This window comes from Rattus norvegicus, chromosome 17 (assembly GCF_021556685.1).
Source record: "Rattus norvegicus strain SHRSP/BbbUtx chromosome 17, alternate assembly SHRSP_T2T, whole genome shotgun sequence".
Lineage (NCBI taxonomy): Eukaryota > Metazoa > Chordata > Mammalia > Rodentia > Muridae > Rattus > Rattus norvegicus.
The window spans coordinates 26811538-26831557 of record NC_141550.1 but is presented as its reverse complement, the minus strand read 5'-3'; the positions used below and the strand labels follow the sequence as shown (position 1 = coordinate 26831557).

Below are 20020 nucleotides of genomic sequence, written 5' to 3'. Positions count from 1 at the left end.
CTGGGACCTGTAACAAGTGCCTTTAATCAGCAAGCTTTCCCCAGCTCTATAAAGAAGGAAGCTTTGAGTTGAAAAATTAGTAAATTACCCTCAAATTCAAAGCTGTTAAAAATAAAAATTAATCTAGGGTTCAAAAAGATGGTTCAGAGGATAGATGTTCCTGTCAATAAGACCCACAAGTTAGGAGAGCCGGCTCCTACAAGTACCAGTGCCACACACATGCCAACACACGTAGACACAGATCCACACAATGGGTTAAAAAAAAGTTTGGAAAGATGCTTTGGGTACACAATCTAGACTTATTCTCCATTTCTCAAACATCTGAGCGTGAGAGGATTGATACCCTCTCCTACAACTTGATAGCCAAGACAGTTACCCAAACCTGTCCACAGTGCAAAGAAAGGACTAAAAGATTTTACTGTGCTTTGGAGGAGAACATTTCTGATTTTAAAAAGGTTAACTAAATTGCCTGTTCAGATCACAGTGAGGCAGGACTGCTACTGTTAATGTATTTAACCTCCAAAGGATAATTCTAGAACTTTATGCAATCCAGAAGTATACTTTGGCTGTACATTAACCTCTTTGAAGTAGAGGCACTATTTTGAACTGTTTAATTAGTTCCAGTAGCAGGGAAAAGTTTCCATTAAAATGTATGTGGTACAGACTATCTATACTCAACAACCAAATATCAAGTCCGTTTACAATATGTGTTAGTCAGGTCAATTATACTATCCTGGAACTCACAGGAGGTTGTCACAGTGATACTCTTGTTTCTTCGTCCCTGCAGCCATGAGGGGGATAGTCCTTCTTTATGCTGTATGGGGGATAGTTCAGAGACTAAAAGGAAACAGTCTTTTAGTCGCAGGACTCACTTTCGTTTGATAGCCAAGGATCAAATTGAATATACGATAGCTTTGGTTTCTTCTGTGCGTTATAAAGGAAGTAAGGCTGGGTAGTAAGCTTGAACATCTACAGAGGTAGCATGTAGAACCTTAAGACCTTCTGGGAGGAATTGCATGATATAAAACCTAGGTAGCTGAGGGCAGACCCTGGAAGCCCTGGAGTACCTCTTCCTAGGCAGAAGGTGTGGAAATGCCCAGGCCACCAAGGCAGAAGCTTACTTGAGTTTAGAGTGCTCTGGGTGTGCTAAACTTCTTTTAAGAGCCTTGGATGAAAAGGCTAGGATGCTCACCTTTGAGCCTCAGGAAGTAGGTGAACGTCACATCTAATCTAAGAATAATTACAGATTCAGAAAAATTTAAGCAGGAAAGATTTTCAGACTGGTTTTATGTGTCAACTTGACACAAGTGCAGACTCACCAGAGAGGAAGGAGCACCAGTTGAGAAAGTGCCTCCATGAGATCCATCTGTAAGGCATTTTCTTAATTAGTGATCAATGGGAGAGGGCCCAGCCCATTGTGGGCAGTAGCATCCGTGGGTTGGTGTCTTGAGTTTTTTAAGAAAGCAGGCAGAGCAAGCCCTGGGAAGCGAGCCAGTAAGCAGCACCCTCCATGGCCTCTGCATCAGCTCATGTCTCCAGGTTTCAGCCTGCTTGAGTTCCTGTCCTGACTTCCTCCAATGAAGGACTATGATCAGGAAGTATAAGCAGAATAAACCCTTTCCTTCACAACTTGCTTTTTGGTCACGGTGTTTTTGTCACAGCAATAGAAATCCTAAGACAAGAGATTATGATGATATCATATGTTTTAGAAACTATGCTTGTCCTGTGTAAAGAATGAATAGCAGGAAGAGGAGAAGGAAAGATGGTGTTTCTAGCACACAATAGTACTAAGACTCTAGTCTGAGGCAACCATCTCAATTATAGGAAGATAGCCTCAGCAGGCATCATGCACTAGGTACAGTGTGCACCCTACTTCCACATTTGTGCTCTCTGTGTGTGTGTGTGTGTGTGTGTGTGTGTGTGTGTGTGTGTGTGTGTGAGAGAGAGAGAGAGAGAGAGAGAGAGAGAGAGAGAGAGAATGGGTTCTTGTACTAGGTGAGTTTCCAGATAAAACTCAGGCTGTTAGTGCCTTTTAAGCATATCTTCCCATCACGCCTCTACCAGAAGATAGGTTGAGACAGGAGAACTTCTAGATGCTCACAGGTTAGCTGGTCAGACAGACACAGCAATGAGCAAGGAGAGACCTTGCATTGATTGTGGTAGAAGGCGAAGACCAATCTTCCAGGTTCTCCTCTGATTATAACATGTGTGCTGTCCCACCTGCACCTACACACACACACACACACACACACACACACACACACACACACACACACACACACACGTTCTCAACAAGAACAGTCAGTGCAGTTAGAGTCATGAATGTATGTGTATTTAAAGTTCTGGTCTGTGATACTCAGCCACTTCTCAAAAAGATGATCAATTTTTCCTCTTCAAGTAACGCTGTGTCGTGAGACCATCGTCTTTGTCAATCAAGAAAATGAAAAAATGTCAATGAAAATTGCTCAAGGGAAGAGCAGAGAGGGCTTGTTGTTGATTAAAGGACTCTTAGGTGTCTTAGTTCACAACAAGCTGGGAATGAGTGTGTCAGGTGAGCTCTTGCTTAGCAGAAGCAAATTAGCCTACTCTTTGTCATCTTATTGGTCCATGTGTCAGTCACGTGCTCTGGACTCCGAGAATGTGCTCATTTAAATTTGTGTTTGCTGGATCCAGTGTGGTAATGGTTGCTGATTAGCACATGTCCTTGAGATCAGCTAGGGACCTAATGACTCCTCAGACTTGCATGCAGTGTTTGGCGGGCTGCAGTGTTCTAGTTATGAATAGAACTTGGAAAGGTGGCATGCTCTAATCCTCCTGTGCTGTTTGAAGAGCTATCCTGTGGGAAACAATGTAAACCATCCCTGTGTTTCCTCTGAGCACAAACGGCCACTTAGAGCAAGAGAGGAACCCCAGGCTGGTGTGGCCCAGACAGAGCTTTCCATTGAGAACGGCTGGTGAAGGTAGGGAAATCCTTGTGGCCGGAAGCATGTAGGTGAAACTGGAGGATGCACACCGAGATCTGCTTAGACGGAGGGAGACTCATGTTCTGTGTGTGCAGCTGGGGACCATGCCATTGAGCTCAGGCCTCTTGGACCTTCACTGGTTTGGGGTACAAGGACATTAGATAAAATCTAGGAAGCAAATGGACTCTGGCCTTTTAAGGACAGGCTATAAGAGTTTTGTCTTCTCCACCCGTCCTTGCTGCTATGCCAAGCTGATAGGAAAAGGCCAGTACTGGCTCACTGAGGTGACCCACCCATGTCCAGTGAGCCTTTGGAAGGATGTGTACAGCAGGAATTGTCATTCCTGCCTCTGGAGGTTAGGGAGGCAGAGCCAGGGGAGACTTTTCTAAAGCTCTTTGACTGGTGACTGATTTGATCTCGAGTTCTCCTGCCACTATCCATATTACAGGGCTAGCAGGACAGATTGGGAACTCCCCCATACTGTAGCCAGCAACCAGAGGTCTCACCTTATATGAGAACTGTACGTGGGCTTTGACTCCAAGGTCCCAGCAGGACTGTGAGAGTCGAATGAACTGCTTTGTCTTTCCAGCCTTTGTGTGCCACAGAGCCCCTGCTTTGACCTGCCGCCCCTGCTCTGTGCCTTTAGTGCTGGTGCAGTTGAAGGTGTGAGATAGTAAGAAGGTTCTGCAGTCCTCCACTGAGACTGGAGATAGGGAGTATTCTGTGCCTGACCTCTGGGCCCCTCACCATCCTCCATGTCCTGTTGGAATATATTTGCCAGCAGCTTGATATTCGCTATTGTGCCTTGCACCACAAGAAACCAGTAAAGAAGTGCCAAGCTTATGGTCCTGAGTTTCCAGCAGGGGATCCAGCACGGAACGCACTGCCTCACATGGTCTTTAGAAGCTCTCTTGCTTAGTAGGAAGACGGTGAAGTCCTATTGGTTACACTGTAGCTCATTCTGACCGGGAGACCATGGCTCATTTGCACCAAAACTATTCCATCGGTAGAATGGACACAGTCAGATAAAAAGTGTTCTCATGACCCCCTCACTACATGCTGGGTCCAGGCCCTCCTTTCTGTCTGCCGTGAAAACAGTTTCTCTCATGAAGCCCTTGTATTTCCATGTGTGTTTGTATCAGGATTAGCAATGTACAACCAGTAATGGGCCAGTGCTTATAGCCGTCATTATCTAGTTTCTAGTACTTTACCATCTTTGGGTATCAGACCAGACTGATCTCCCTTACGAATAAGCTTTTCAAATGCTAGATTATTTTTTCAAAGCTTAACATTTCTTAAATTAAGGTGGATCATCCAACAAACATCAAAAAGAAATCTACCGGTTTGCCCTTTTCCACCTATAAATGTTGATATTAAAAAGAGACGGTTTAGCCAGGCATAATGGTCCAAAAAACTCAGTGTAGTGTATATCTCTTGAGTTCAAGGCTAACTTGTTTAAATGGTGAAGTCCAGCCCAGACATAGCCACACAAGTGTGACCCAGTCTTAGAAGCAGCGAAAACAAGGGATAGTTTCCTTGAATCACAATCAGTGTGGTACTTAGAACAGAGCTATTTGTACCTTTTCACTTTCTTACGGCTTAAGATAGCCAGGGACTAAGTAATGACGCATCCTCCCCTCAGAGTCTAAGCAAGGGATTATGGGAGCATGGCCTGATTGCCTGTGAGTTTTGCCTCTTTTCTCCTACTGGTTATTTTAGATCGTTCTGCCTATTCACATTAATTCCTACAAAAAGAACAAGAGTTAGAGCTTGGGCCCTCTTTCCCCACAGCCTCTGTTCTGTCCTCAAAAGCCAGGGGTCTCTTCAGCAACCTTTCAACAGATGTCTGTGTGCTGCAGTGTAGAGGGGCTCTAATTCCAGAGTATAAGTACGAGGTAGAAAGAATGATCGCTGACACTCTGCAGCATCCCAGCTATACCCTTATAGGAAAGGGGCTCCTGTTGCTGTAGGGCGGGGGCTAAGTGTAAGAAAAGGCAGCCTCACCACCTCGAATCACTGGCTCATTCAACCTTCATGTGTCCCACCACTGAGTCACAGACCGCCTGGCCTTTTCACACTCAGCCTGTCTCCTTGTGAGAACCTATGAGAAGCATGGGCTAAGCTGCTTTTCAGAGTGAGGGGACAGAGCATGAGAAATGTTTTTTTCCACTTTTACGAACTTCTTTGAACTTGGCCTAATGGTGCCGGCATATAATCCCAGCTAACTCTGGAGACTGAAGCAAAAGGATCACAAATTCAAGGACTGTATGGACTGCAGAGTGAGAGAGCAGCCGGAGACAGTGAGGCCCTGTCTTAAAAAGAAACAGGGGGAAAAAAAAAATGAACAGATGTGGGTAAAGTTCCACTGTAGAGCACTTGCTAGCATGTGCAAGGCCCTAGCTTCACCTCCAGCACCATGAAAATGAACTGTGGGAACAACTGCTTGCCATCTGGGGAGTTCTCGGCGGTATCGACTGCTTACGTAGTACCCACAAAGCCCCCGTTCTGTCTTCAGCCCTCGGCAGCCAGGATGCGGAAGGATTTGGAGATCTCAAGTAAAGTCATCCTTTAACATAATTATTTATGAAAACCTACATCTGTATTTCCTACATCCTGCAGTTTGGCCTCTATCCTGATGGTAGTGGTGGTGGTCATTAGCAAAGTGAAACTCTTCTATGTTATAAAATAAGAACTTTTTTTCTTTTTGAGATCCAATGCCATTCTTGTATGTAAGTCTTAGGAACTTTCCTGAGAGTGTTGCTTTAAAACTTCATAAAATAAGTGACATACGTGGGGTCACTCATCAGACATCCCTTTGGGACTGGATATACTACTTACGTTGCTTCTTGTGTATACCCTAGTTCTGTAGCTAACAGGAATTACAGCATACAATGCACTCACTGTGCTGTCTGGATGGTTTCATCGTCTGTTATTGTTCCACATAGGTCTCAAGCACTCTGGCTATGTGCTCTGTCAGTGCTCTTCGAATTTGACAGCCCTAGATGCTTCCACAGGCAGAAAGAAAATGGCAGTACAATAGTTAGCTGGAAGGTAGTTTCTAGGGGCTAGTTCACAACTGAGGCTTGGTATATGACCTAGTGGCATGATTTAAGAACCTGGGAGTTGTTACAAAGTAGACCCGCATGACCTGAAGTAAGCTTCGTGCCCAAGTACAGGCAATTGCCTGATAGTTTGCTTCCCTTTTATTGATGCCAGTTAAGTTTGTGAATGTTTTCCAATACAAAGCAGGACATTGAGTAAGACTTCTGGGCTATGCTTGCAAGAGCTTGGAGAGAGAGATTCAAGGAGATGCTGACGTTTTACAAAGACCAAAGGCACTGTAGAAATGATCTTTTTTTTTTTTTTTTTGGGGGGGGGGTTCTTTTTTTTCCGGAGCTGGGGACCCGAACCCAGGGCCTTGGGCTTCCTAGGCAAGCGCTCTACCACTGAGCTAAATCCCCAACCCCAGAAATGATGCTCTTAACTAGGGAAGTTTCAGAGTCTACACTGAGGGTGGTCCTCAGTGAAAGAGCACGTGTCTAGAGGGTATGAGGAGTGAGCTCCACCCCCAACACTTGAGAACGATAATGATGAGTGATATTGAAAAAAAGCCTGGGGTTTGTGTGTAGTTGTGAGATCACATCTTCTGTGTGTTCTTCTTCTAGACATATGAAGATTCATGAGAAGGATACCAACAGTACTACAGCTGCAGCCCCTCCGTCCCCTCTGAAGCGTAGGCGGTTGTCCTCCAAAAGGAAACTGAGTCACGATGCCGAGTCAGAAAGAGAAGACCCAGGACCAGCTAAAAAGGTTCTCTGAGTTTGTTGCACTGTGTGCTCCATTGCGTGGCTTTTGGCAGAAATATCTCTAGCCTTCATTATCACAGTGTGGAGACTTGGAGGAGATCAGTCCTGAGCCCTTTGACCTGTGTTTCCCTGAACTGTTTTTTGCAAAGTTTCCGGGAAAGCACCTATATGTGCTTTCTCTTTAGAAGCCCCATGTAGTGCATAGATAATGATGAATTCCCAGAGTTGTTCACATGCTTTTTACATTTTCTGTGTATCTGAAGTGGAAGCTTTATCAGCATTAGAGACTCCTTTTGTCCTTGTGTTTATTCCTAATGCTCTGGAGACAGTAGATGCCCCTAAGTCCTTGTTAATTAGATTCGAGGACTGAGAAATGGGTGGGGAAATGGGTCGATGTGTAGTAGAAGTGCTCCCTGATAGAGTGGGTGGATGGATGGTGGGGTGGGTGGGTGAATGGATGGATGGATGGGTAGTCAGACCTTGGTACTGAGTGAAGAATGTACTCTTGGAACTTTCTAGACTAGTGTTAGCCTTTCTTCTAAAGCAGACCTGTGTGGGAGCCTCCCTGTTAATGCTGCTCTGTGCTTTCTCCTAAGACGGTTGAAGACGGGCAGTCCAGTGGCTTGGACAAGATGGCCGATGAAACCTTTCACTGCCCGGTGTGTTTCAAGGAGTTTGTTTGCAAGTATGGACTGGAGACCCACATGGAGACTCATTCAGATAACCCATTGAGGTAGGAGAAAATGTGTTCTGGGAAACTATGACCAGTGTGGGCTGCAGCAGCTAAGCTAGTTCCCAGTGACATTGGTGAAAAAAGGTGGATTGTGAGCAAAGATGGCTGCAACTGTGGGCTGTGTTCTCTTTGCCCCTTTGCTCTTCCTGGGGCCCCTTGAGCAATCACTAAGTCTCCAGGCATTGGCGATCTCCTGTGGCAGGCCGCTGTTGTATAACAGACATATACCCTTTGCAAAAGGTGTTGGCAACCCAAATGATTGTTTGCTGCACACGATAATGGTCTTATAGATTTAGTCTGTGCATAATACCATGTTCCCAGCACAGCACTGACATGTACCAAGCGCTTAGAAATGCTTAAACTGTACTAGATGTAGAGTGAGGAAGCCTGAAGCATTGTGGGTAAGAGTTCTGGGCATGCAAGGCCTGTTACTCAGTATAAGCGCTTGGTCTGCTTCTTTAGCCTCTGTTGGTCTTATCAACCGTATTTCTGATCCTCGGCTTCCAGAGGCAGTGGTATGATTTTTTTTCCAGTAGTGTTAGACAGAGAAACACTCCTCTGTCTGTGTCTGACTTCTCTGGTAAATCATCAGCCAGAAAAAAACGTCCTGTATTCTTGGTGTACGAATGGGGGTAGAACTTTTCCCTGCAGAACTGCTGCAGTTATGTGTTCCGTCTGTGTGTTCCGTCTATTTTAAGCCTTATTAAAGGCAGAGGGCCACATGGGGACCTCTGGGAGCATGGAGCTAAAGGCTCATCTAACTGCAGAGGGCAGGCTCCCATGTTGTCATACGTTTAGAGGACATCTTGGGAGTGCAGGATTTGGGGATCTGTTTGCCTGGATTCCCTTATGGAATGGGAGGAAGAACTTTTGTAGAGGTTAAAGTGTGAAGCATGGAAATGCTGTAAAGTGCCTGGACGAAACTTTGCAGTCTGAATGAAGACAGTGGCTGATGGGCCGGCCAGTGTCCAGTGGGATTCCTCCTCTTTTCTGTGAGGAGGAGAGGTCCCAATCCAGAAAGATCCCAGGAACGTGCTAACTGTCCTACACCCAAACCTGTCTCTGCTCACTTGTGACTGCCACCAACTGCATCCGCACCTCTGGTTTCCCAATTCACACTGAAATAGTACAAGATCACTAATGCCTGTATTCTGTCCCAGTCCTCTCCAATTCTAAAATGTTTCTCCGAACTTTTATCTACCAAGAAATAGCTATTCCTCTTGTCACTGACCACTGATCCTAAAAAAAATCAGAAATCATTTGTTTGTTGAGACAAGATCTCTCTGTATATCCTCAGCTGTCCTGGAACTCACTATGTAGACTAGGCTGGCCTCACATACACAGAAATCTGCCCCCTTCCCCCAGAGTACTAGGATTAAAGGCATGCACCGCCATGCCTGGCCAGGAACTTAACTTCACAGTCTCATTCCCTACAGCATCTCTGAGGTAAACAGTGAGCAGTAGATGACATAAGCCTGTCAAAGAGTGGTGACGAGATCAGAACAGCACAGAAGGTCCTTGATTCTTCCAACCATGCAGCCACGAATTCAATGCCCCTGTGTCTGTTTTATCTCACTTTGTATTTTAATTTGTGATCAGATTCCATTGTAATCCCACCATACAGGAAAGTAACCTGACACTTGAGAGATTTCTAGGCACCTGAGTCTGTGCAACGCCGTGTGACAGTGACAGGGAAGACCAGGTGTCCCTTTCTGAAATGCTGGGGTAGGAATCCCATTAGACATGAATCCATAATGGACAGAGCTGTCTTGGCCATGGTGTACAGATCATCTCAGAGGTTGAACCTTTGCTGTCCTGTCCAGTTAACCTAGTAGGTTTCCTCATCTATTTAATGACGACACCATTTGGGGAGGGGTTGGCTGAAGAGGTTGCTTAGCGCTGGATGGACTTAGCCCCTTTAGGCAGTCTTTCATTCCACCAACCAGCCAGCATGGTTAGCCCCTAAGAAAGGGTAGCTTGGTGTCATGCGAGCGCAGAGAACAGACCAGCCCCAGCTTCATGGCTTTATCTAGTAACTATTGTGAGGCCAGATGGGGCTGGCTTTTGAAAACCAAAAGGAGTTGATTATAGAACATAGTTAATTCCCCTTTTCCCTACTACCAGAGGAAGCCTTGGGGCCAGACACAGGCCGGTAGGGGCCTAGCCAGGGTGGTACCATGACAGTAGCTGATGGGAGAGACTGCTTGTTAACCCAGAACTAAAATAGACACCAACCCCATTTTCAAATCCCAAAGGCAGTAGAGCCACAGTGGGATGCTACCAGTTTAGAACCAGAGTCTGTAACTTAAAACAGCTGTTGGCTTCTTTTGTCTGCCCTCGTCCCACTCCCTCCCCTCCGACCCAAGTTGGCAAGGTGCCCGTGTTCCTTAAGAAAGTGTTGGCAATCCGAACTCGTATATATGCTGTGTCTTTTCTCCTGCACTCTGCCGAGTTTCAAAATAATGAAATTCTGGCATTGAGCAAAAGGAAGACACAACGCCGCCACCACTGTAAAGATTACTGTCTTAAGGTTGGTTATGACCCCTCTGTCGGCTCCTGGGCAAAGGGGGATAGGGCAGAGCAGAGAGCTGACTAGAACACCCTGGGCCGTGGCCTTCAGAACGGAAGGTGAGGGGCAGTGCAGAGAGGGAAGGAAGGCTGGCGCTGACTGCCTTGCTTTGTTGTTAGGGCCGAGCAGAGTGACAGGCCACACCACTGGGAACATAGTGAACCAGAGCGGTGTGTGGGCAAACAGTGTCTTCAGAACAACGTGACTCACGTATCACTTGAAGTCTAGTTGCATCTTTAAAGTGAAAAGTGGATTGGCAGTGTCACCTCAGGGTGGAACACATACATGCTCAGTGTTTGCGAGGCCTGGGATTCGATCTGCACCTCCCCACAGAAAAAGTTAAACAAAAACAAAAGTAAGTGCTGATTAAGTTCATTTAGGTCAAAACAGAATGCATCCTATATTCTATACTCACAATCATTACACAACTATTAGCCGTACGCTTTTACTTTCTCTCCGTCTTATGTTCAGTAAATGAAGTCTGTGCTATTGCACAGTCATACTCCTTCATGGAAGCCAGTCCCAAGCCAGGGGCCAGCAAAGCCTTCCCGAGAACGAGCTGTGTGGCTGGATAGTCACCGTGTTGATGAAGGAAAGCAAACTTGGTCCGAGTTATTGTATAATCTTAGGTGGCTCCTTGATTAAAGGAAAGTGGGTAATAAGTAATTTTAATGTTATTTTAGTTAAAATATATCCAACAAATAATTGAGTCCTCATTGTGACAATGTGAGGCATTTGACCGGTCTTGAGTAAAACAGGGATGTCTGAGGTAGGACCCAGGGGCTGGTTAGAAAAAAGGAGTCAAGTTTAGAGCCATGAATGAAAGACGCCATAACTAAGAGCTTTAGATCTGACATTGGATATTGTGGCACTCTTCTTCCTTCCTTCCCACAATGCCACAGCATTGATCTTGGGGTAGTTTAAAGTTTAAGGCAGTATCCTCAAATCAGTCAGGAAATAGGTTATAGGAAGCTAGCAGGATCTTTGGCAGGCACCCAGGCCTCTGAGGGGAAGCCAGAGCAAGCTGCAGGCCGGCCACTCCCTTGCTGTGCATCCTGGCTATGGGGCCATTTGGTGAACCATCCATATATACCAGGAGGCTCTCGTCTGTATCTTGAGTATTTGGAGGAATATTCATCTTCCTCCATTACTCACCAACACCTGCTGAGAGACACTGAGACTCTTAGTGCCACTGACCCACATATCCTCAACGTACTAAACACCAGGCAAAGGTGAATAGAGTATTAGAGTCGTTATTAAGATTCCAGAGGTCCCAGGACCAGCCATGTGGGAGCTGGGAGTGGAGGACAGAGACTCAAAGGGAGAGGACCTCCCTGGCCTGGCAATTGGAGGCCTCTTAGTCAGATCTTTCACAGCCTCCTCACCACTCACGAGCAAAACAAGGACCAGGTTAACCTGGCTTTAGGGCCTTCTATTCCTGTGTCCTATGAGCCCCTTAGCCTCCTCTGCTTTACCACATGCTGGTTGGTGGACAGCCTGGGCATGCTCCTAGGATGTAACAAGGGGAAGTTACCCAGCCAGGACTCTGTCAAAGGCCAGCATCGCTGCTCACAACAACTGGGCGAGATTACTGCAGCTGTGGACGTCAGTTCTCTGCCCCAGGATGGGCCCGAGGGTCGGCTGAGAGAAGAGGAATGTCTGGGTGGGGTGGGGCTCTCTTAGAGAAGGTATTGTTTACACTTACTCCGCTTGGCCTCTGGGGACAAAGCAGGAAAAATGAACCATGAAATCCCTTTTTAAAAGGAATGGCCATCAAAACTCTGTAATGAGCCAGGAATCGGGTGTCTCGGAGATCAGGCTGGGTCCCCTGTCCAGCAGGTATTCATAGGTTCCGCTCACTGCACTTGTGGGGAACAGAGAGTTGTCAGTGTCAGGAAAAGTGCCCAGCCAGGCATTGAGGATGGGACATGAGCCAACGACAGTCCTCTCTGAGCAAAGGCGGTTACAGACAGCACTGTCCCAGTTTGCTGCCTGGCACCTCTGTGACCTCAGGCAAACAGAGGTTTGGTTTCCCCATCTGGAAAATAGATTTGACCATTTGTGAGTATGAAGGAGAGTGATCTAGGCCTGCAACTATAATGGAAACTGAGTTTTTTGTTCTGATACCGCTGCTTAGGATGTGTTGTTTGGGGGTGGAGGTAACATGCTTTCACGTGTTTGAAAATTGACATCACACCCAGCTTTTATGTAGGTGCTGGGGTTGGGGGGTTGTCATACTGAGTGGTCTCCCTGGCCTACTGTTTCTTCTTAGTATTTTAAGCCCTCCAACGGAACTGTTAACAGTTTGCCTTTCTTGTCTTTCTTGGCTATCCCATTCCAGTAACACAGGAGAGTCAGATTCCAAAACATCTTCTCCCAAGTACTGTGTACTTGACAGAAAACATTTGTCCTTTGCTCTCTATTGTCATAAAGAGCCATTTTTATCTTGCTTTGCCTTTGTAAAGTTTAGGGCATTAAACAGCTATTTAAATGGAGTCTGAGTCCTGCCTTCTGAGAGTGTTGTAACTTTTACAGACTATGCTAAAAAAACAGGCAGTTTTAGCAGTGTGGAGGGACTTGATGCCTTGTGATAAGAGAACCACACTTCTTTTTCTGTAGGATGTTGGCGAAATCTGCAATTGTAAAAAAAAAAAAAAAATCCTTAATTTTGATATTTTCACTGTAGTCTTTTGAAAATATCTTTTGGGTTGTGAATTTTTTTCAAGTTAGCTCTTTATGTTTAAGAGGAGGGAGGGCATCTGTCTACTCCTCTACTACCCCAACTTCCCTTGTTTGTTTGTTTGAGACAGGATCTCTCTATGTAGCCCTGCCTATCATAGAACTTGCTATGTAGACCAACTGGCCTTGAACTTTCGGAGATCTGCCTGCCTCTGCCTCAGTTACAGGGTTAAAAGTGTGGACTTCTATGCCCAAGTTCCTTTTTTGTTTTCCAAGATTTATTTTATTTATGGTTCTATGTACGTACATGAGTATGAGTTCCTACGGAGAGTAAGGGTGTTGGCTCCCCTGGAGCTAGACTAAGCTGCCTGGGTGGTTGCTGGGAATTAAACTTAGTTCCTCTATAAGAACAGCACCACCTCCTGACCACTGAGACAGCTCTGCAGCCCTCCTTTTAATCGGAGAGAGGTGTTGTTTGTTTGGGGTTACTGTTTTGTTTTGAGACAGGGTCTTGCCCTATAGCCCATACTCGGTCAAATTTCCAGAATCCTCTTGCTGCAGCCTCCTGAGTGCTGCTGTTTTGGGCACACAGGCTAACACCTAGAGCCCACTGCCCCAAAAGTGTACTTGCTGGGACTGCACAAGAGGCCTTGAGGGACATCTGAGTGCCTACCTCTTTGGGTTACTTTTTTGAAACTCTTCCTGCTGACTTCAGGATTTTTATCTTTCTCTAGAACATTACGGTCACCAGACGTGTAGCAGATACTGAGAATCACACCCCAATGCCACTTAGCTACAAAGTTGACAAAGAAAAAAAATACCATCCTTTTTTATTTTTTTATTTTATTTTTTATTTTTATTTTTTTAACTACTTTTGGCTAGATGCTTGGGTCCCTATAGTGAACACCATATGATACCCCACTCCATTTCTACCTTAGCCTCACTGTTTTCTTTTAGAAAGAGAAAAGAAAATGAAAGAAAGATGCCTTTTAACGAGGATGCTTGCCGTCAAAGGGAGAGATATCTCAGTTCCCTTCCTAATTAGGCACGTGGCATGCAGCAGTTAGCAATTTCGTTTCAGATGGCTTGGCTTCTAACTTGATTTGTAGCTGCAGCTGGCCTTGAGCTCCTGCTCTCCTCCTGCCTACACACACACACACACACACACACACACACACACACACACACACACACACACACACACACACACACACACACACACACACACACACACACACACACACACACACACACACACACACACACACACCACACACACACACACACACACACACACACACACACACACACACACACACACACACACACCCCAGTACTTGGGACTACAAGTGTGCACCATCGTACTCAGCTTCAGTGGTTTTTAAAACTTTGACTGAACTTTAGGATGAACTGGATTTGGGTATGAACTGCAACACTGCCTGTCACATCAGGTTTCTTCTAAGAACCGGAAGGACAAAACCTCGGCTCTGTTCCTTGACTTGGTGGATCTGGCTGGCCCACTCATTTCCGAGAGCAGGTTGAGTGCTAGCTGTCGAGGTCTTCTCTTCTGTAGTTTGATGGCTTGAGGCTGAGGTGGACCTGGCAAAAGCCACAGCTCCAATACGATGGTACTTGGAAGAAAAGGGGTGGGGACTGTGGATACAGGGGTTCAGGAATTTGTTTTATATGTCTGGGAATTGAACCCAGGTTTTTTACACATGGCAAGCAACTGCCCTACACTCAGCTATGCTCCCAGCCTATAGGACCAGTTCTCACTGTGACAGTGCTTCCCCGTGACCTTGACAACTGAAAAACACACTTCTCTAAGCTCATATTTCGGGTTGTCTGTGATCATAGTTTTCCGGCACCCCCATTCAACGTTTTATGACTTCACATATTAACAGGTACAATCAGAACTTTGCTTATTATCCTGCCTGCTGCTAGGAGGAGTTTGCAGTCCACGGAACCCCCGCCTACAGACGTCCCTGTCTGTGCTTCACACCTACCCAGTGCCCATCAGTGATACTGCAAGTGGTACTAAGGGAGGCTAGGAGAGAGGAGATAAGCAGCTGCCGGCAGCTCCCCCCCTCCCACCATTAAGATTCTGTGAGAGCCCCGCCTCTCCTCCCTGCTGAGGTTGGACCCCCAGATTGAGAGACTGGGAAGAAGGCTGGGCCCTGCCCGAGCATGCCAAATTCAAAACCTCACCATCTTCACTAGACCGGCTAGTGTGGTGCTGCTAATTCGGGGGCTTTCTAAGTGAGTCAGTGCCTGTGTTCTGCCTTGGGTTACACAGTAAGTTGCGTCTTGAGCACCATGCTTTAGCAGTCAGTATGGTGAGCCTGCCTGCCTGTGTTCATCCCTGTGTTCCGTGCGTCTCCTTAAACTGCCTGTTAGCAGTTTTTCCACAGAAATCCCCTCCCCCCCCAACCCCACCACCGTGGGAATAACCTATTTCAATGTGATTTTGAGAAGATGATTCTGTTTTTCGAAAGAAGTATGAGTTCTTATAGTTTCTTTGGGTTTCACAAAAAAGATTCACATTCCCTGAGTACATTTATTTTACTGACAGCAATGTTGGTTTCCAGCATAGGGCCTTTTCTACTGCCAGAAAATCAAAAGCCAGCCAGTCTGGTGTGTAACAGTTCTCCCTGGCAGGTCATCAGCATCGGTTACAAAATGAAAGATCCCTCAGCTCGCCCCTCTATGCACTGTGACTCTGAGTGTGTTTCTGTCCCTTCTCAGCATCTTGCAATCATTCTCCTGGCAGGGTTGAGATGTCCCACAAACCCGGGTTGAGGCTGACAGTCCCAGGACCACCCAGCCAACAGCTGTATCCTTAATGAAGAGTGACAAACCCAAGCCAGGTCTATGGATACCCTGAGAACAGCACCAGACGCAGGCCCTTCCTGCTGCCACAGTCTCCACTGTTGCAGTGACCTCCCTTGTCCTTCAGGCACTTAGAAACAAGGTTGCAAAGCCATGCTTCCCAGCCTGGGGATGGCTGCTAAACCCCTGTCCCTGATAAAGGGCCTTACTGGCGAGAGTTTTCCTCCCCGGCTTTATATAAGGTCTGTCAACAGGTACAGAGTGTGAGGCAGAGGCCCACGATCCTCTGCGGGTATCCCAGCCTCACAGTGCATTGTTTTGCTTCATGGGGGTTATGCTGGGAGCTCAGCTTACTGGAGGTGGTTGCATTTGGTGGAATACAGTGGGGTTTGGCTTACTTGAAGGGTTAAGTTTGGGGACTGTGTGGGGGTTTGGGTTATTTGATTTTTGTTCTTTATCTGCCATTCCAAGCAGCTTGCTTGTGAGATTCAGTGATTCTCAGCTTTCCTAATGCTGCTACCCTTTAATACAGTTCCTTGAATTGTGACCCCCCCCAACCGTAAAATTATTTTGTTATGACATAATTGTAATTTCGCTACTGTTATGAATTGTGATATAAATGCCTGATTTGCAGAATAGCTGATATTCGACTTCCAAAGGGGTTGTGACCCACAGGTTGAGAACCACTGCTCCAAACTTTTTCAGAAGGTACCTATCGCCTCAGCAACTTGGTGTCTCAGGGATGAGAGAGAGAGAGAGAGAGAGAGAGAGAGAGAGAGAGAGAGAGAGAGAGAGAGAGCGAGCGAGTGCAGCCTATTCTACACAGAGACTTCTAGGTCACCCAAGAGTACATACCTAGAAGAAGAACTATAAAATGAAGTAGGGGTGCTTAGTGACTGGCAAGGGGCAATGCTTACAGGAGGCACCAGTGACAGCCAGGTCTCCTGCTACCCTCCATTGATCTCACCTTTCAGGAAAGGCAGAGTGTAATTTCTGTCTTCTCCATCCCCTTAACTTCTCTCTGGTTCACAGAGATCCACACAGTGTCGTAGGCCTGAGCAAGCAGCCGGATGCTATGGGGTATTCTGAGCACTGGGTTTAACACTCCATTCATTCCTGGAACCCTCCCCACCTGTCCAGAAGTTCTCGTAGTCTCATAAGTGTACAGGCAGAAAAAAGCGTGAAAAGAGCCCTTTCGTATTCCATGTCCCAAAGCCTACCGGGGTTAACTTCTGTCAGCTGAGGCCTTCATTGTGGAAACTTGAAGTGATAAAATATCACCTCAGTGGTTGAGGTAAAATACTTTTCCCTTTCTTACACATATGTTAAGGAACATTTAACACATGCAGAAAACTTAACAGCAATTTCTCAATATCTATTCAGAGGGCAACTTATGTAATTCTGATATTTCTCATCTTTTTAAACCAGAATATTGTACGGAGATAGGCTGGTAACCAGGTTCAATTCACTTGGACCTAAAAAGATTAAAAGCTAGAGTCCTGTCTCCAGACAAAGACTCGCTCTCCTCAGCCTCAGAGGTCAGTATTACCAGTGTGATCTCAGACCTCGAACCTGTTCCAGCCAAAAATAGACCCTGGCCTAAAGGGCAGTCTCTGTGCTACAGTCCTGCTTAACTGTCCCCAACCTGTGCCTCAGCCGTCTTTGTATTCTGACCAGGGATGGCTCCTGTAGTATAAAGTCTCCAAGGACATGTCCCACCCACAGGCGGGGGGGGGGGGGTTGGGGGCTGGCTACACCTCGGAGGACTACTGAGCCCAACTTCAGTAAGAACTGTTGGAAGCTCAGTAGACTCCCTCAAAAAGAGGGTTGTGTTTCCAGTGGCAGATGGGAACCTGTTGTTCTGTCTTGTTTAGGGGATGTTTCCAGACTAACAGAGGAGAGGCAGGACGACACTTCTGTGGCTGCTAGGGAGTGATGAACAGGGCTGCACAGACTCCGTTGCAACATGAGTGATTTTCATTGTCATTCTTTCCAGAAGGGAATGAGCAACTAAGTTTCCATTACTGAGTATGTAGTATAGAGGGTAGCAAGTTGCTTTGTCTGTGAAAACAGTGTCAAGACCCTCTGTTAGAGGGTTTATTCCAGTGAGAGAGTTACATAAGTAGATGAAACTCTCTGTGGTCACCTGAGTGTACAGTCCTCCCTGCCTCATACCAACGAGGGCTGTGTGAATGAGGAATTTTGATGAATAGCCCCAGCCACTGTAGCTAGTTCAAACTAGGGGATGCTTCTAACACCATTGTTACAGCATTTGACATTTCACTCAGTGCAGATCACGGTAACCACTACCTGTCAGCCTCCTGTCCGCTTCCCAGTCAGTGCTTTGCATTCGTGTGTGTTCAGTGTGCGGTTATTTTCCAGGTAATCGTGGTAGTAGAACAAGAATGTAATGCAGTTACCACCAATAAACTATAACTAACTTATGTCTGTTAAAAACCAGGGGTGCTATGTGATTTCACTCGTGCCGTGTAGACAGCTGCTTGTTTCTGAAAAGGGGTTTTGTCTTTGTGTCTCTCAAGTGCCATGTGCCACCATGTCCAGCCACACAGGCTATTTTGTGTTTTGTTGGATTTCTTTCCTTTTTTTTCTTTGTTTGTTGTGGGGTTGTTGTTTTTGGAGATAGGTTCCTGCTATGGTGACTTCAGGGTCCCAGCTGCTTTCCCTTTGTACAAACTTTAGATGATGGTTTCATGCATGCATGTGTACCACTTGCAAAGATTTGGTATCCAGAATTATTAGAGTGTATCTGCCAAAAAACCAAGGTGGGACGTGCCTTTAACCCCAGCACTGAGGTGAATCTCCTGAATTCAAAGCCAGCCTGTCTAGTGACTTCCAGGACAGCCAGAGCTGTTAAACAGAGAAACACGTTATTTTTAAAAACCAAGGAGAAAAAATCAGACTATGTGCAGCACACTAGCAAGGTGACTTTTTTTTCTCAACTAAAATGAAGCAATGAAGCTAACAGAGCGGTGGAGACGCTGGGCTGCCTCCTCATGGTTAACTCTCTTCTCCTAGATGTGACATTTGCTGTGTCACCTTCCGCACACATCGAGGACTACTGCGTCACAATGCGCTTGTCCACAAGCAGCTTCCCAGAGATGCCATGGGAAGGCCTTTTATCCAGAACAATCCTTCCATTCCTGCTGGCTTCCATGACCTAGGGTTCACCGACTTCTCCTGTAGGAAGTTCCCTCGGATCTCTCAGGTATGTTCACAGACCTGTGCCGGGGACGGATGGGGGTTGTAATTAAATTCAGCCTAGCTCGTGGGTTTCTTGGGCAGAGGAATTAATGCTCTTTTATTTTAGCTGAGTTTCCGTGTGACTCTACCTCTCAGGTACCTTTTGCCCAGGCTTCAGGCTTGAGATTGAAAGCTGTGTATTTACTACTCCTCAAAACCCTGTCGTGATCTTTATTATCTGCGTCTCAGCTAGGTATTTGTAGCAGTTTCTGTTAAAATGGTTTGAATTTTTTTTAAGTGTGTGTGTGTGTGAGAGAGAGAGACAGAGAGAGAGAGAGAGAGAGGAGAGAGAATGTATGTCATGCGTGTGGATGATGGTGGAGGCCAGAAAAGGGCATTGGATCCCCTAGAGCTGAAGTTGTAAGTGGTTGTGGTCCAATGTGGGTGCTAGGACCCACACTTAGGTCCTCTTTACTTCTGAGCTGTGTCTCCAGCCCCTTGGATCCTTGCGGATTTGAACAAAAAGTGAGCTGATTAGTTTCCTGCCCATACAGAAACTGCCAAAACTAGTGTTTAATTTTTCTATATATAAACTTGAGATAGGGAGTATCCACATATAAGTTCTTGATGCACCTGGTCTGAGGTGCAGTGGACTTGATGCATGTGTACATTCACAGCCGTCCCAGGTGATGGAAGTCCCCTCCCCCAGCCTCGGGGAAGCAGCCATTTTGTGAAGACCCCTGGTTTGTCTTCTTAGCTATTCTGGTACTGCTTAAGCTGGCAATCCTCCTGCCTCAGTCTGCCAGGTACTGGCAGTTCTCCCCAGTTCAACACTCCTCCGTTTCCAAGGCCTGGTTCAATTCCATCGTTATGTTATTTCACTCTGCTTGGGTACATCCTCGAGGGTGTCCTTGATCAGATAGGCAGGCTTCTTTGAGGTGTGCCTGGCCTTTTGACATCACTATCTACAGAGTTCACATTTGTGAACCGTGCAGCTGAGTAACAAAAGGAAAGTTACTGGTTTAAACCAGTTGACAATTTTGTGTTGGACTGCATCTGTGGCTGTCGGTGGCACCTGTGGCCTACAGGCTACAGGCCAGATGCCTGCTCTCTCCCTCACTTTCTTAATTCGGTCTCAGGTCTGCACTCAGAGGTTGCCTCTCTGTCAGTGGAAACAGCTCCTTCGTGGTCATGTCTAAATCCTCACCTTTCTCCCCTTGCTTTGCTTGCGGGTCCCACT

At 46.3% G+C, this 20020-nt stretch overlaps 1 protein-coding gene across 7 annotated transcripts in view; it reads left to right on the top strand.

Moving 5' to 3' along the window:
- Rreb1 (ras responsive element binding protein 1) overlaps window positions 1–20020 on the top strand; it is a 178366-nt gene that overhangs the window by 138503 nt on the left and 19843 nt on the right. For all 7 annotated transcript variants that reach the window (XM_087590542.1, XM_087590544.1, XM_087590543.1 and 4 more), the window contains exons 7-9: window positions 6629–6773; window positions 7366–7502; window positions 18616–18805. In XM_087590542.1, the coding sequence (XP_087446668.1) occupies window positions 6629–6773; window positions 7366–7502; window positions 18616–18805 (472 nt within the window). The remainder of the gene's footprint in view (window positions 1–6628; window positions 6774–7365; window positions 7503–18615; window positions 18806–20020) is intronic.